This window comes from Aureobasidium pullulans (genome assembly GCF_000721785.1).
Source record: "Aureobasidium pullulans EXF-150 unplaced genomic scaffold scaffold_1, whole genome shotgun sequence".
In the NCBI taxonomy this organism is placed as follows: domain Eukaryota; kingdom Fungi; phylum Ascomycota; class Dothideomycetes; order Dothideales; family Saccotheciaceae; genus Aureobasidium; species Aureobasidium pullulans.
This window is the reverse complement of record NW_021941021.1, coordinates 903,386-919,541: the sequence shown is the minus strand read 5'-3', so window position 1 is coordinate 919,541 and position 16,156 is coordinate 903,386. Positions and strand designations below refer to the sequence as shown.

The window sequence follows — 16,156 nt, the reverse complement described above, 5'->3', positions numbered from 1 at the left end:
GGTCCTAAAAATCCGCGTTGCTGTGACCAACGGAGACCATGTTCCGTGAAAGAATGAGAAGAATGGTGCACCTATCTGTTGGAGCTACTCCGTACTGCAAGTCGCGCTCAAGTGCTATCAACATTTTGTCTGACACACAAGAGAATGCCTACTGAAACGCGCGGGAGCCAATGTTCAGTCGCGAGTAATGAGTAGAGTGTCGTAGGATACGAGTCATTATCGAGGACCAAGGTGGCCCTCTCAGCGACAGCCAACGCCCAATTCCTGGATAGCTTTATCACAACATTCCGCGACAGCAATCATCACAAGCTCCAGAGCCGTTGGTGTCTGACAAACCAACAGCTCAGGGAGATATAACGCCAAGTACATATACAAGCAAGTGTCAGGAGAGCAAGTCATGAGCTGGGTTGGGGAGCGCTTCAGCACAGACCAAACTGGCCATATCAAGGGGGCGGCGGCGGTGTGAAGCTGCTAAGATTTGCTGGCGGCCTGGTGCCAATTCAACGACTGATTGCGGTGTGCAAGAGGTCTTACAGCATTGTGGAGTCTGCTGTGATTCCGATCCAACAACGGCCTCCACCGAGTGGTAGTGGATTGCGGTGGAGTTTTTGGAAGAGGTTAGTAAGAAGAAGGGCTTTTCTTCCAAGCCGGCAGAGTGGCTTTTTCTCTTTGTTATCAATGCCGGACAAGGCGTGAGACATGGACAGGCTTACGACTGCCCCCTTGTCGATTTGACTGCAAGCAGCTCGAAAGAGGCAGCTGGGCGGCATTGTTCCAGATTCAATATGGACAAAACAACGAGGGAATAAGAGTGGATTGCAGGTCTGAAACAAAAAGGATCAAAAATCAGGCGGTTTAGCTTGACAAGGACTTTGGGTGAGGAGGCTTTCGCAGTTGCTTGTTCGAGGAGGTTAAGCGGGAAAGATCTGCAAAAGTTTGGCCGGAACAGGCAATCGTGGGAAAAAAGCAGCGATTGTCTGGAACGCCCAGGATTGCGACTTTTGATGTGGAGGGTCCGCACGGTGAAGAAGGGCCTTTGAAGAGGAAGAAGGAGAGCGAGAACGGGTAGTTTAGGCCAAGGATCGCGTGCCTCTTGTGTAGTCTGGTGGTGTAGATAGTACCTGACAAGTCTCTTTGCAGTATCTTTTCGTGGCCGTTGAAGACATATCTTCATCTCGTTGGTTGCAATTGGCCGAGGGGTCTGTGATTTGACTGCATCGCTTTGGCCCGCGTCTGCGTGTTTACCCCGTTACACCCGCCTCTCGCAGCTCACGTACCCGGGGTCGACCTCATTGCGGGTTCGACATACAATTTCTGCCAGCTGCATCCATCGGGCTGTGGAGAATTGCTCGCCTCAGATCTGGTTGTTGGGTATTGTGACGTTTCCGAGTAAGTGACGAGTCGCTGGCAGCAAGCAGCCTGCAGTCTGCAGTCGTGGACGTCTAGTGAAGCCGACGAAACAACTGACAGCTCTTTTCTCACGCCAGCGCCCATCCCCTCCGCCGTCCGCGCCTACAGATCGCCGACTTTCCCTTGTCGCATCGCCTCTACCGACCTCATCCTCTGCGCATCTCCTCAGATCGCAAGCTCTCGCTGTGCCCTGAGCAGCTTCCCTTCGTTAGCACAACCTAGCACAGATCGTAGCCTACAACCAGGATAGCCTCCACGCTCGACCTAAAGACAAAATGGTTGTCGCTACCATCAAGTACGCTGCCGCCATGCCTCCAAGATAGGATACACCCGCTAATGCTGTTGTGCGCGTGTAGGTGTGTCGTCGTCGGTGACGGTGCTGTCGGCAAGACCTGCTTGTTGATCTCATACACGACCAACAAGTTCCCCGCCGAGTATGTGCCTACTGTCTTTGACAACTATGCTGTTACTGTCATGTAAGTTGTGCCTCATGTGCTCAGTGCTAAGCAAAAACACTGACGCGTTACAGGATTGGAGACGAGCCCTACACCCTCGGACTCTTCGATACTGCCGGTCAGGAGGATTACGACCGTCTCCGTCCTCTCTCGTACCCTCAGACCGATGTCTTCCTCGTCTGCTTCTCCGTCGTCTCTCCTGCTTCCTTTGAGAACGTCCGCGAGAAGTGGTTCCCCGAAGTCCACCACCACTGCCCTGGCGTCCCTTGCCTGATTGTCGGTACCCAACTCGATTTGCGCCCACCTAAGGAGAAGCGTGACGACAAGGACCCCGTACTCCGCAAGCTTCGCGAGCAGAAGATGAAGCCTGTCGAGAGAGAGGATGGTGAGAGAATGGCCAGAGAGCTCGGTGCTGTCAAGTACGTCGAGTGCTCTGCCCTGACCCAGGAGAGACTCAAGGACGTCTTTGACGAGGTAAGATACAACCCTACTTCCAGTAGTTCATTCAAGACCATGACGCTGACCCATGACAGGCCATCGTCGCTGCCCTCGAGCCTCCTGCCACCAAGGAGAAGAAGAAGAACCACAAGTGTGTCATCCTCTAAACGAGCCATCAGCTCGAGGATACATCTTACTTCGACCTTCTCGACCCAAACAACAGTCCAATCTTCTTCAATACAGCGCATCCGGCACGGAACCCACCCCAAATGATATCTCCCCGTCGCCCTTCCAATGGTGTCTGGCGCAATGAGGCGCAGTTTTCGGTTGCTTTTTTACAAGTCTCCTTTCTTTGGAATTTTCCCAAGTTAGTCGTAGGTTGCGTCTTTTCTTTTTTATTAGAAGCGGGGGGTTTCAAGTCTTCTTTTTTTTCGAATTTCCAGACCAAGTTTTTTTGCTCTCTTCCACCCTTTTTTTCTTTTTCTTTTTCTTCCAAGACAAGCTTCGTGGATGCTTTGATGCCAGCCATCGGAAGTTCCCCGGATGTTTTGCTCTGCTGTTGTAAGATGCTGAGATGCAAAGCACAATTTCTCATGGCCTTCATTCTTTCTTAAGCCTTTACCCAGAAGGTCAGAGTTGGATTTTCATAGAAATGCATACGGCAAGAGTCGGTTGAAATGTTTTTCTGTTCCTGAGTTCCTTGGTTCTGTTGATATTGATGTTGATGCTGAAGTTCTCATGGCCGGTTAGAAGTCGAATGTTTGCTGTCTCAACGTAAGGTGGTATTGGTTCCATGCCATGCCAGCCATTGAGATCGTACATGTCCTTGTGGATGCTGGCCGCTTCTAGATCTTGCTGCTCGATATCAGTCGCATGATGGATCACAGCGGTAGTGTGTTGTACAGGTCAGTGTGATCGAAAGTTGGTCAAATGCTTGCTGACGCTTGAACAACAGAGTCGATATGACCCGCAATGCAGCGTAGTTACCATCAGTACCCTTGGCTACTTCAGTACCTCACCGTCGTTGTCGAATCCAGGTGTCATGAGGTGCAGGCCCATGCTCGCTGGCGTTATTTAACGTAGAGACCACCCCTTCTTCTCTACTCTCTTTCAAATCGATGCCTGCAATCAGGAGACTCCGAATCACTTCGCGCAAACACAATCGGACATTTGGTCGGTAAGAGAGTGGTCTCCGAAGCATAGCAGCTAGGTTCACTGGATCGAAAAGGGGAGATCCGCAAAAGCTACGGTTCCCCCGGCTCTGCCTATCGTTCTGACCTCATTCGCATCACATCCTTCCTCCTCTCAATCTCGAGATCTTGTTCCTTCGCGCAAACCAACCTTTCTTCGTTCTCTCCTTTGCTGGCACCATGCCATACATCATCCAGGCTGGGGACCTCGAACCCCATCCTCCTCGACTACCTAGCAGCATCCTGCGCCTTCCGAAGACACATCCTGTGCGCAGATTCGAGGAGCACAAGGGTAGGTTATGGGGGAGGGAATATACCTACCTCTGCCTGATAGGTTTGGTACCTCCAAAGGAGGCATGTAGGAGTAGGCCTGATCGTAGGCTTCCTCCAGCTCCACTGCCTCTCGAGCATCCTCCCGCTGTCTGTGCGCGGCAATTGTCTCCGCCTCCACTCTCACCATCGGCGCCGCCACCACCCGGCCCTCCCGCTCAGCCTTCCGCTGTATCCTCCGCTCTGGGCCCGTTGCCGCCAAGCTTGGATATACCTGAGCTCCGACCAGCTCCACTCGTCATCATACCCTCTGGCCGAGCAGTGAAGCGCGTCGTGAAAGTGACGGCGGAACCTTCTGACACAGCCTGGAAGCGAGTATTCGGAGATAAACCTCGCAGAGTTCTTGCAGCAATTCCTGAGACTCGCAACAACATACCAATGGCTAGACCTACTCCCACCGGAAACGACCTTTGTCTCGTGCCTGCTGGCAGCGAGAACGCAGAGCCTACTACCCGCGGTATCATCGAAGAGTACCAGGAGGAGAAAGACTACGAGAAGACTGGCAACGACGACGAGAGAACTCCCGTTTACTTGTCACCCAAGCCTGCCGGGTCAGCAGTGAAGACCGCACGCGTGTCGAACGCAAACAACCCTACCGTCGACTCAAGTGTACCCCGTGTTCCACCTAAGGCCAAACAACTGCTTGGCTCTCCCACGCACAACAGTGACTGGTATTTCGGAAGAAACAGGCAGTCACCTCACCACTCGCAGTCTCACCCCCCTGGTAATTCCGTCGACTCACTCAGACACAGCGCATCGTCGAAAGTTGCCAATCTTCTTACTCCCACCAAGAATAAGAAACCCTCCACCTTTTCCACGAATCCTCACGCAAACATGGTCAAGGATCCCGCCCCTGCAGGTATGCGCCCAAACCAAGTTCAAGACCCTTCGCCCCTGAAGCAGTCTTTCGGACATTCTCCCATCAGCGCACGCAACATGCTTGCGCAATTCACTCCCGAGAAGCAAGCAGTTGCAGGTGCTTCTCCCATCAGAAACCCTCGCAAGTCTGACGTTTCGACCGGCATGTCGAATGCTTTCTCCCCTCACAAATCGATTGCCTCTCCCAAGAAGTCGATTGTTTCTCCCAAGGGAGACTTCTCTATCAAGCGCGCCTTGTCCAATGCCTTGACTCCTAAGCACAAGCGCGACAAGGGCCCTCCTGTCCCCGAGAAGGACACTCCTCCTGACTCCAGACTGTCAGCCAACATCACCGACTTTAATTGCAGACCCTCCGACGCTTACTCCGGCAACGCCTTCGCTGCTGCCATCGATGATGACAACGATGAGCCCCGAAACGAGTCCCCTCAGTCCAGCGAGACTATCTTGGTCTGCATGAGCGATGAGTGCAGCCCTATCAAGGTTGTCCCTTCCGGTGTCGCCAGACTTCATCACAAGCCCCATTCCATCTTCAAGGGTGAGGCTGGTATCATGGAGGTGGAGCCGGAGCTCTTCCGCCAAATTGAAGAGGAATTTCAAACCCCTCCAATTCCTACCAATTTGATCTACAGTCCGGCTACCGACCGCGGTACCTGGGAGTCCAACAAGAGTTCTACTGAGGAGGACGACGCCCCCGACTACTCCATGGAGGGTCTGCTTCCCGGTGGTCTGCTTCCTGCCACTACCTACCAACCTCCTGAGATCGAGGAGAAGCGCAAGGCAAAGCCGTGCATCTACTCACCCAGCATCTACAGCAATAACGACGTGTTCCGCGTAAGTCTACATCTCGTTCTTCCTCATGATTGCCTTCCTCACCTTTTGCCCTCATCCTCCATCTCTCTTCCTCCTCCATCTCTCTTCCTCCTCCATCTCCCTTCATCCTCCTTGTATGAGCATCCTACCTTTTCTCCCATGAGCTTGGTTATCATTGCTTCGCTGCTGCAGAACGTTTTTACGTCTTACCTGTTTGCTTCCCCATATTCCCCGTGATAGTTCCACGTTATCCCATACATCGCCCTCTTCCTACCCAGATCGATAGAACATCGTCGCTAACAAATTTATCAGAACGACTCCTTCAACAACGCTGACAAGGAGTACAAGGTCACTACTCCTGTACCTCCCAACTCTCTCGAAAACTCACCAGCCTTCAAGGCTCAAGAGATGAGACAGCTCGGCTATGGCATGGGCTACGCAGACAAGATGCTGCCCGGTCCCCGCATACAGCAGCCTATCAAGTACATCAAGACTGTGGAACCCAACGACTATGTCTACAAGCCCGAGGATCACAAGTTTAAGCGCAACGGAGCTGAGACTCCCGTTTTCACCCACGACTTTGCTGTGGACAACGCCCAGAAGCATCAGTCGGCTATCCGCAACTCTGTCTATGCCGCAAAAGTCACACCTGACAAGGTCTACAACTTCGCCAACGGCACCTACGAGCACCCCAGTGCTGTTCCTCCCCCACTTCGTCGCACTAGCGGCGAAAGCTCCTCGCCTTCCCTGCGCGAACGTTATATGGAGAAGGACCAGGGTGGTTTGGGCATCAACTTGAGCGAAGTCGGCTCGTTCAAGGACAACGACACCACCATGGGGGTAGATGGGGATGCTGACGATGAGAGATCCCGCGAGAGCGAATTTCTTAAGACTCCTCTCTCAAATGCCTTCAACTCACTGTGGACTCCTCGCGTCAAGGCTGAGCGCGAGCGCAAGGACTTTGGCAAGTCACTTCGCAGTATGAATCAGCGTATCAGCGATCTTCACACCGAGAACGTCGAGCGCCTGGCCGACATGACCAAGAAGATGGATCGCGCCATCAAGTCTGACGGCAAATTCCAAATTCAACTCGACAACATTCGCGAGTCTGTCGATGCTATCGGCATTGCCTTCGTCCAGTTCGGCATGGACGATGAGAAGGTCCAATTGATCGCTGACAAGGTCATCGACGCCCTTTATCCAATCATCACCAAGGGTCATGAGCAGAACAAGGCTGACACTGAGCGCATCCTTGCTCGTGTCGACAAGTGTCACGACGAGATGGCCAGAGAGTTCGACTCTCTCAAGAAGAAGAGTCGCAAGCTTCACGACCGCCTCGCCTCCCTCACCGAGCACATCTGGTCCACCGCTCACCCTAATGAGGAGCCTCGCGAGTACGCCAACATGGCCGGCGACTACACCGACTACCACGACGACACCTGTTAGGTTGTTTTGAACATTCCCATTCGCATGTTTTCCGATGTCAATGACGCGAATAAATGTCTCGGTGGTTATTGAGGCTGGCAGCGGTTTCCACAACGGCGACATCGGTCATACGACGGAAATGGCGTTTTGGCTTCTTCGCAACGCAGCGGGGAAGAGGTTGGTCTTTCACGCGAAACGACTTTCACGAACCATGAATTACACGACACAACACAACGGAGTTTGGGCACTCATCTGTTTCCGAGATGATAGAAGAGAAAAACCTTGCTTTGATAGAATTGGTAGAGAAAAAGTTGGTAGAAAAAAAGGTGGTGGTAGTTGGTCGAAAAGCAAGGAAATAAATCAATTCACAGCTGGTCGGAGGATTCTTGACTAGTGGTTTATCATCCAATAAGAAAGATTGAAGTTGCCCATTAGATTTCCTGTCGATCATTATTGGTCTGCCTGTTGTCTCTGTGTCTCTGTGTCTCTGTCGTTTCAAGAGCGTGGTATCTTTTAATAGCATCTTGACAGATGATAGACAGCACATCCCCCGATGGTGTAAGATTAGAAGTGGCAAGGCAGATTGCTCGAGGAAAGGAGGCCTGGAATCTCAAACCTTGACAGATGGGCAAAGTCAGTCGTAAAGAGGCTCACGAGGGGCACGTTAATGGAGCGTGGCACGCGTGGATCAAGCGCGGTCTCTGATCGGCGAGAAGGACAGGCACGGACGGTTTCCTGGCTGGCAGTGGGGAATGGGTCCAAGAATGAAAGCCATGACTGTAAAGCGAAAGGCCGGAGGGCAGGGAGACAAAGAAAACGGCTTTAGGTCGTCGTTGCCTCTGACGTGAACTAGAGCAGTCTTTCCCATTTATCCAGTCGTTCGCTCCTTCCCCGTACGTGTATCAGTCGATAGACGACGTCGGTGCATGTGAGGCATATTAAGGTGCATTCGCGCAGCAACATGTCGGAGCCGCCAAAGACGCCGGCGCATGCTGCTGCCAACACCCTCTGGCACTCTGCTATGCAAGCCGATAACATCCACGGTAGAGTGGCTGCCAGCCATAGCACCACCCAGCTACCGTCAATTCATACCCACCACCTCCGCGACCTGTCTTCGGATCTCACTCCTTCTCCCTTCTCCTCATCATCCTCTAACCCGAACGCGCTACCTTTCCGTCACAACCACGCCGCCAGCGCCGGCCTCCAGATCCGAACAGACCTCCCTCCAGGCATTGCCCACGGCAAGCAGCCCTCCAACCACCAAGAGAACACCGAATCCTCTCGCTCGTCTCACCCGGCTGCCTCACCTTTGCTGACACCAGCACTACGCCATAATCTGTCAACCGCCAGCTTGAGTCCTAACTCGGCTCTTGCTTCGCCCGCTCTGGCCGCCATGCTTGATCTCACTCCGCTACCCTCACCCATCATGCTCAACGACCCCAATTCACCTGGTCCGTGGAAGAGGATACGAAGCGGCCATTTCGATCACACCACCCCAAGACCTCCCTCGAGACTCGGTTCCTCGCCGCCGACAACAAGTATGCTGTCGTCATCCATGCCACCGCCCGATTCACCGCACAAGAAAAAGAAGGGATATGGGAGTCTGATGCATGCCGCCGTCGAGGCCCAGACGGTACAAAACATGGACTCTGTCTTCCGCAAGCAACATAACCGCAATCGTAGCATTAGCGATTTTGTACCCGAAGCCATGCACAACGTACGGCCGAGGAACGTCACAGTTGGACCGGCTGGTCTTCATATCACAACTACGCCGCCGAACGAGGCGCCGATGCAAAGAGAACACTATCTCGCTCAGCAGCGCGGCTATGTGCAACCTTCAGCCTCCTCAGACGATGAGCGCAGAGCTCAGGACCACCCTCATACGCATGCGACGGGCATGATGAGAGCATCCGTGGACTCGGCCAAGGTTCTGCCTTCACCACCACCCTCGAGTAAGGGCATGATGGATGGAGAGAACGAGGAGGAAGACATACAAAGCATAGGTGGAGCCGAGGACGAGGACAACGTCGAGTACTTCACCGTAAGATCAGCACACGAGGACCGCAAGCGCAAATGGCGTTCAGTACGTTCTCTAGGCCAAGGCACATTCAGTAAGGTCATCCTGGCCACGTCGCAGCGTTTACCGCCGAATACTCCCTATGACGAACAACACTTGAACCCAAGGAAACTGGTCGCAGTCAAGATTGTCGAACATGGGCCGGCAGGAGGTGCCGATGAGGAACGCATTGAAATATCGCTGAAGCGAGAGGTTGACATTCTTAAGAGTGTGTCACATCCCTCGATCGTACAACTCAAGGCGCTCGAGTATACCGACGAACGTGCTTTGTTGGTCTTGAGCTACTGTCCTGGTGGTGACTTGTTTGAGCTGGCCAGCGAACACCGCAATATCCTGCAACCTGCAATGGTGCAACGCATGTTTGCTGAGTTGGTAGGAGCTGTCCGCTATTTGCACAACAACTATATCGTCCACCGCGACATCAAGCTCGAGAGTAAGTCTGTTATATCTTCTATCCCCTACCAAATCACTGACACAATTCACAGACGTCCTAGTTGTACCCGCCTACAATGCTCTCTCACAGTTAGAAAACCCTCAAACACACCCTTACCCGCTAATCTGCCTCACGGATCTCGGACTCTCCCGCCGCATCTCTGCTCCTCCAGCGTCGCCACTCCTCACGACCCGCTGCGGCAGCGAAGACTATGCCGCTCCCGAAATCCTCCTTGGCCAACCCTACGACGGTCGCAGCACAGATGGCTGGGCTCTTGGTGTCCTCCTCTACGCTCTCATGGAAGGTCGTCTACCTTTCGACTGCCCACCCGGCAAGCCCGAACGCTCCCGTCCTTCCCATCGTATAGCACGCGCAGACTGGATGTGGTGTAAATTCGGCGATGAAGATGGAGAGTGGGATGACAAGCGTGATGGAAGCAAAGAGTTCAAGGGATGGGAGGGAGCAAGAGCTGTGGTTGAGGGACTTCTCAAAAAGGTCAGGATGGGAAGGAAGGGCTTGGGCGAGATTGAAGAGATGGACTGGGTCAAGGAGGGGATAAAGGTTGAGGGCGGTTTGAAGGCTTTTGATGACACCGAGCCTTTATGATCGCCGTGAGTCGCAACACTTTTCACACGACGAAGCTTTGGGATGAGGTCGATTTTTGACGAAACACGACGACCATTCCTTTTCGACGACTATATCCTTCCTGGACACGTCCACATACTTTTACGAAAACAACACACACGCACACACCAACGTCGACATATATATCGGTCGATCACAACACACATCAAGATTGGACATGAGTACACATAACAACTATAACTATTACACAACACGGCGGGCTACTAAGGAAGACTGGTGGAGGGCTCTATTATGGGATACCCATTTATTTCGAACCGGACATATTGGCGTTGGTATGGAGTTTGTTTTATCTCTTTTTTCATTATCATTCTTCTTCTTCTCTCTATCACTGCTTGACTAGAGATAGCCTTTTTTTCTTTTACCCTCTGTTCACCAATGGTGGAATCTTCTTTGTTCCGAATACAGCGATGTAGCGTGTAGTTCTTTTGACCTTCTGTAGCCGATAGTTTCTTTTAGTCTTCAATGCCATTTTTCCACAACATATTCCGTTTTTTGCTTTCGAGTTCTATCGCCTTTCTCGTCGCTTTGCTTTTTCTCTCATGTGTTGTATGATAGGGGTGCAGATGTGTACTGTAGGCCATTGATTTCCACCACGGTACGCCGAGTCAAACAACCAGTAGATCGCTTTACGAATTTCGAAGTTTCACCATGCCTCTCGTTCGACTTTACAGAAGGGGCGAGTGTGAGCAGTCGGGGCGATGGAGTACAGTAACCGATCAAGATTCAAGAATGCATGAGTTACGAGCGAAGATAAATGACAGACATGATCAAACGGCAATTGAACAGTAACTAGAAAACCACATAGCAAAACAAAGAATCGAGCGGGACGGAAAAACATAAGAGATCAACAACATTACTCCCCATATTCACCGCCCTCCCTCAACCATGTCTCTAAACCTCGAGTTTTGCCTCTCCAACAACTCACCCGGCTGCCCAGTCTCGACGATTTCGCCTTTGTCCATTACAACGATGATGTCGTAGTCTTTAATCGTATCTAAATGATGTGCTACGGCTATAACAGTGCTTTCCTTGAAAGCCTGATTGGCGACATCGAGCATTAGATTTTCGGTTTCTGTATCAACGCTACAAGATCCAAAAGTCAGTATAGGTGATTCTTGAGGGCGATGGTGATGAGATGTAGGAAAACTTACGCGCTGGTGAATTCATCCAAGATGACAATCTTCTTCGGTCGAACACACGCTCTGGCCAAACAAAACAATTGTTTCTGCCCCTGCGAAAGCACCTTTTCATTCATCGTCACTTCTAAACCTTGTGGTGCGAAGATATGCCACAATCCCACCTTCTGCAGTGCTTCTATCATTTCCTCATGTGGAATAGTGGCAGTGGTGTCTAAATTAAAGCCGACACTTCCAGGAAGGAACCAAGGGTCTTGGGTGACGGTGGTGATGGATTGACGTAGAAGGTTGGGGGAAATAGAAGTGATGGAGGTGCCGGAGATAAAAATGTTGCCGGTGGAAATGTCGAGCATACGGAGGAGTGTTTTGACGAGGGAGGATTTTCCACTACCGCTGCGACCGCAGATGCCGAGTTTAGCTCCGGGAGGAATGGTTAGGGAGATATTGCTGAGGGTCGAAGGTGCGGGAGGGTTAGAGGGGCAAGAGTAAGATGCAGAGACAGTGGTGAAGATGATCGGACCGGCTCCGAGAGCAGTTGGCGTAGTTGGCGAAAGAATGTCTGGGGTTGTCTCGAGGTGTATAGATTCCTCAAATGTCATGATTCTGGAGACGGCGCCTAGTGCTGTTTCGGTGCTTGACCAGAGAACAACCACTAGACGGGTATATGTCGCAAAAGACATGATGTTCAGAAGTGCAACACCGACTGAGCCAGTCGAATCACTGTCTCTGAGTGCAATGGCTAGTCCGACGACTAAAATCGTAATGCCTGCGGTGATGAGATCCAGGACCAAACTCAACCATCTCTGCACCATGAGAAGAAGATAGTATGGCCTTTGCGCTTGGTCGATAAGATCGTTGTTAGTAGCGATACTCTTCTCTTCCCAGCCGAATGCTCGGATCGTCGAAAGACCAGCCAGAGTCTCGGTGAATTGGCGGTACAAAGGTGCTTTCGCTTCGAGCTCGAGGTGTCGCAATTGTTTTGAGGTGCGCAGATAGATCTTCTGTATGGCCCAGAGAAGACCGATCAGTGGCACATAAGCTGCGGCAATATACCAGTTGGATCTAGCAATGAGTATCGCCTGGCCAACGAGAGTGAACGCAACTATTTTGCACCATGTCAGCGATAGCGCAATGACGAATGCAGGCTTGAGCAAACTTACCACAGACTAGATCCAGCAGTAGTTCAGGTAACTCGGAATCGATGATTCCAAGGTCATGGGTGAGCCTGTTGAGTATATCCGCAGAGCCTGTGGTAACAAAGGAGGGCCAACATGCACTGTTTGGTAAATAGTTAGCACGATTGAATATGAGAAAGTCAAACTGCTCTCCCTTACTTCATTGCTGTCGCCAGGATGGTCTTGTGGAGATGTAGACCAGATTTTGCTACCATATGGACCAATGTCAAGCTGGAAAATGAAATTAGTGAACTTGTGAAGATCTGTGAGGCCGTTCTTCTTGACGTACCTGCAAAGTGCGAGTATACAAAACACCGCCGAAACTTGCAATCCTGCATACACTCCAAGATACAGGCTAGCGTTGTTACCGGCCTCGGCCCACCATTGCAACCATATTGCTGTGGTCGATAAGTGTGAATTCAAGTCTCTAGATCGATGAATGATGCTTACTCGGGAACACAGAAAAGAAGGCGAACGACGTTGTAAGCATCAGAAACGCCACCAAAGAAAGCACTCCGATCGAACGGAAGTAATACAGGAAGACAGCTGCATCTGTAGCATTACCACGGTTCAACTTGACGGTCTCTGGAACATGCACCGTCGGTGCTTCTTCCTGTTGCAATGCAGAGTCGGGCTTGATGTTTATACCTTCAAGGACAAGAGCATTTGGAAGCAATGGCTGTAGATCCTGTAGACATCCATGACCTTGCACTTGGCCATCTTGACCAAGCAGTACCACATGGTCGTATTGTGAGATAGGCGTCACTGCTGGGATCAGAGCTGAGGTAGATACGCTAGAATGATAGCTTACATGAGGTAGTCGTTGTGATGACTATGTCCGTGTTTCTAGCAAGAATCCCTTCACGGCCGAAAACGCGCTGAGAAACTATCCTTTGTGTTTCCGAGTCGAGGCCGGCGAAAGGATCGTCTAAGATGAGTGCCTTGCATCTCGAATAGATCGCTCGGGCGAGGGCCTGAAGAAGAAAAAGTCGGTCAGCGAAGGAACATGGTATCCACACAGCATGAACGTACCACTCGTTTCTTCTGCCCACCGCTGAGGGCTGTGCCACTATCTCCGACCGGAGTTTGATCCCCCTTTGACATCACTCTAATGTCCTCGTCTAAACATGTGACATGCAAGACAGTTGCATACCAGTTTGGATCGTAAGTTGAGTATCCGATGATGTTTTTCCTGATCGTAGCACTCTGAAGCCAAGGCTTCTGATCACAATATCCAAACGCTGACCAGGGTGAAACGACTGATCCACGTATAACCTTGGCTTCTCCCAAGATAGCTCTGATCAGAGTAGACTTGCCACTTGCTACTGGTCCGAGTATGAAGTTGAAAGAGCTGGTTGAGAAAGTCGCGTTCAGGTTGTGGAGAACGGCTGTAGAGGTGTTCCAGCCAATGTCCGCATCTTTAATGATGATGGATGGCTTTGCACTTCGCTGTCCACGCACAGGCAAAAGCCTCGTCCACGGTTCAGTCAGCTCCACTCCGTTGTCAACATCGTTATGCATGACCGTGTCATGCCGCACGCTGGCGCCTTCTGAAGACAAACCTTCAGACTCGGGGTCACCGGCTTCCAGGTATGATCCAATCCGTGTTAGGCAAGCAAAAGCACCCACAAAAGGCACGACTACCTGGAACAAGGAAGACAGAGGCTGCGTAATGAGCTGCAGAAGCGATAGTGATGTCAGTATCCTCGAGACATCATATTCAGCCGACGAGACTGCAACAAAGATAGCAAATGTGATTGGTGGAGAAAGCAAAGCAGGAAGATAGGCTGGCTTCGTCAGATACAGTAACCATCTTGCCGTGGACTTCGAATACATACCTGAAGTCGCCGTCAGAGCTTCAAGCCAACGAAAGGATTTTCCCGCTTTGACCTCAGTCTCACGGAGTTGTTTGATGATGATAGATGAGCTTTGGGTAAATCCTGTCATCTTCAAGGCTTCCATGGAAGAGAGCACTGCAGACGAAGCTCCTAATGCTACCTGTCAGCTAGAAGCTTTGGACAAGATACGATTACTGACCGACTCGACTCTGAATAGCAGACATCCACTTCTCTTGGTATACTCGGGTCCACCGTGAGGCGAACGAGACCCCCAATGTTGTTACTGTTAAGTCATCAGCGAAAGACTTATACAGCATCCCTGTTCTGACCGCACTGACGTAGAGTGATAATGATAGGTACGACAAATGATACTCCCACCCGTCTCTGCAAAAGCCAGGTTGCGATTGCTACTTGCAGCGGCTCTGCCCAGAACTCGTGCATGAACCTCATACTATTGGACACTCTATCGACGTCAGCGCTGATCAATGTGAGAGCTTTCGAGTCATCTTCTATAGTAGCACGCCTATACAAAGTTGACCTGTAGATATTGGCGATGAGACCGCCACGGATAGTGGCGGCGCTTTGGTAGACCTTGCGATAATAGATGCCGTTGAACACCTGCATCGATTAGCAAACAGTGTTCGGTTTCGGGAGACAAGGTCGACAATACCGCCATTCCGAGGTACACAAGAGCAAAAGCGACAAGAAGACCATATCCAACGTTCGTTCCCTCGTTCTCGTTTTGCAAGAAGTTGAGAAGAGCCTCCATCAAAAGAGGTTGGCAAATGTTAAATCCTACAACCAGTACGCGTGCGGCAATCGTAGATGGCAGATGCCACTTGATGAGGCCCAGTGAGACGAGAATGAGTCTTCCTGGTCTATTCCCGACTATGATTCAGGGTCAGATATAGTTCCTATGCGCGCTCTGGCAGTCATCTAGACTCACACGTGGTCCAGTACACTTGGAATCGTGCAACAAGATCTTCCGCCATCATTGTTCTGTCCAGCGAAGACAGATCCGGCAGCACAAAGGTTTTGTGGTATCCTTTTCTCAAAACACCATTCACCCACCAGAAAAGAGATTTGCCATAGATGCCAGATACCTGATCCATTACTTGATGAGACTTCTCGCGGTGCGTTGATGTCTTGGCTGTTTCTTCGAGGACTATCATCACCAGTTTGATCGCTAGAGACGCTGTGAGTAAGCTACCCAGAGCAGTGTCATCGAGAAGCCAGAGAGTCCGTATTCGAACGATGTCGGTCATGGCAGTGAACAAGAGATAAACTCCAAGAATTGAGGACGGCTTTGACGATCTCCAGTGTTCGTACCATGAGAGTATACATATTGCGACTGCATCCAGGACGAGTAATGTGTTGGCGGTGATTGAGATACCATTTTTGTCCTGCTTCAGATAAATTACAAGCAAACTGAGCCCAATCGCACAATATGCAACGTTTATGACCTGTTGGCGTCAGTACTCTATTACACTGTAATCCAAAGAGTGATAACAACAGATTTCCAGCGAAGCAAGGTTTCTGATGTAGCCGATGGTCTTTGCCTTGCGAGCCAGAAGATTCGCCATGGACCAAAAAGGAGGAACAGACAAGAGGGTACGATGACGAAAAATATGTTCTCGAATTGAATCGAGAAATCAGATTGACGCCGACCATCCTTGTATGCAAAGACGTCCATGGACAAGTCTCGGCTGACTGTAAGTGGAAGTCACGTAAAGGTTTGTTCACCGCGGCTGGCGCTTGCTTGAAATACAGCGACATGGCCGAAGCATGGACAAGTCTCAGAATTGGCAGCCTAGTAGCCACCCAGTCCTTCGGGTAGACTCCGTAAAGCTTGCTCCTACATCCTAAGCTCCTATGCCTTTTAACTTGCGAACAATCATGGTCGTCGATGTTATCA

General features: G+C 51.1%; 5 protein-coding genes across 5 annotated transcripts; 3 read left to right on the top strand and 2 right to left on the bottom strand.

Moving 5' to 3' along the window:
* Window positions 1-554: 554 nt before the first annotated feature.
* M438DRAFT_6446 (uncharacterized protein) lies at window positions 555-1,400 on the bottom strand. Its single transcript, XM_029910222.1, has one exon. It carries the CDS (start codon window positions 1,172-1,174, stop codon window positions 710-712), a length of 465 nt encoding a protein of 154 aa, XP_029765619.1. The 5' UTR covers window positions 1,175-1,400; the 3' UTR covers window positions 555-709.
* Window positions 1,401-1,685: 285 nt separating this feature from the next.
* Window positions 1,686-2,470, top strand: M438DRAFT_330431 (GTPase CDC42; the record flags this gene model as incomplete). Its single annotated transcript, XM_029903317.1, has 4 exons — window positions 1,686-1,705; window positions 1,767-1,886; window positions 1,940-2,339; window positions 2,399-2,470. The coding sequence occupies 4 exons, from the start codon at window positions 1,686-1,688 to the stop codon at window positions 2,468-2,470; spliced, it is 612 nt and encodes a 203-aa protein (XP_029765618.1).
* A 1,203-nt stretch (window positions 2,471-3,673) lies between these two features.
* Window positions 3,674-6,958, top strand: M438DRAFT_330430 (uncharacterized protein; the record flags this gene model as incomplete). The annotated part of the gene is made up of 2 exons (XM_029903316.1): window positions 3,674-5,533; window positions 5,825-6,958. 2 exons carry the CDS (start codon window positions 3,674-3,676, stop codon window positions 6,956-6,958), a joined length of 2,994 nt encoding a protein of 997 aa, XP_029765617.1.
* A 1,000-nt stretch (window positions 6,959-7,958) lies between these two features.
* Window positions 7,959-10,053, top strand: M438DRAFT_263084 (Pkinase-domain-containing protein; the record flags this gene model as incomplete). The annotated part of the gene is made up of 2 exons (XM_029899862.1): window positions 7,959-9,447; window positions 9,500-10,053. 2 exons carry the CDS (start codon window positions 7,959-7,961, stop codon window positions 10,051-10,053), a joined length of 2,043 nt encoding a protein of 680 aa, XP_029765616.1.
* Window positions 10,054-10,863: 810 nt separating this feature from the next.
* Window positions 10,864-16,100, bottom strand: M438DRAFT_360924 (P-loop containing nucleoside triphosphate hydrolase protein). Its single transcript, XM_029907469.1, has 14 exons — window positions 15,755-16,100; window positions 15,188-15,704; window positions 14,912-15,129; window positions 14,580-14,859; window positions 14,441-14,524; window positions 14,242-14,391; window positions 13,436-14,190; window positions 13,215-13,377; window positions 12,854-13,168; window positions 12,693-12,801; window positions 12,563-12,634; window positions 12,389-12,504; window positions 11,244-12,330; window positions 10,864-11,175 (listed from the first exon to the last, which is right to left on the bottom strand). The coding sequence occupies exons 1-14, from the start codon at window positions 15,932-15,934 to the stop codon at window positions 10,959-10,961; spliced, it is 4,263 nt and encodes a 1,420-aa protein (XP_029765615.1). The 5' UTR covers window positions 15,935-16,100; the 3' UTR covers window positions 10,864-10,958.
* Between the last annotated feature and the right edge of the window lie 56 nt (window positions 16,101-16,156).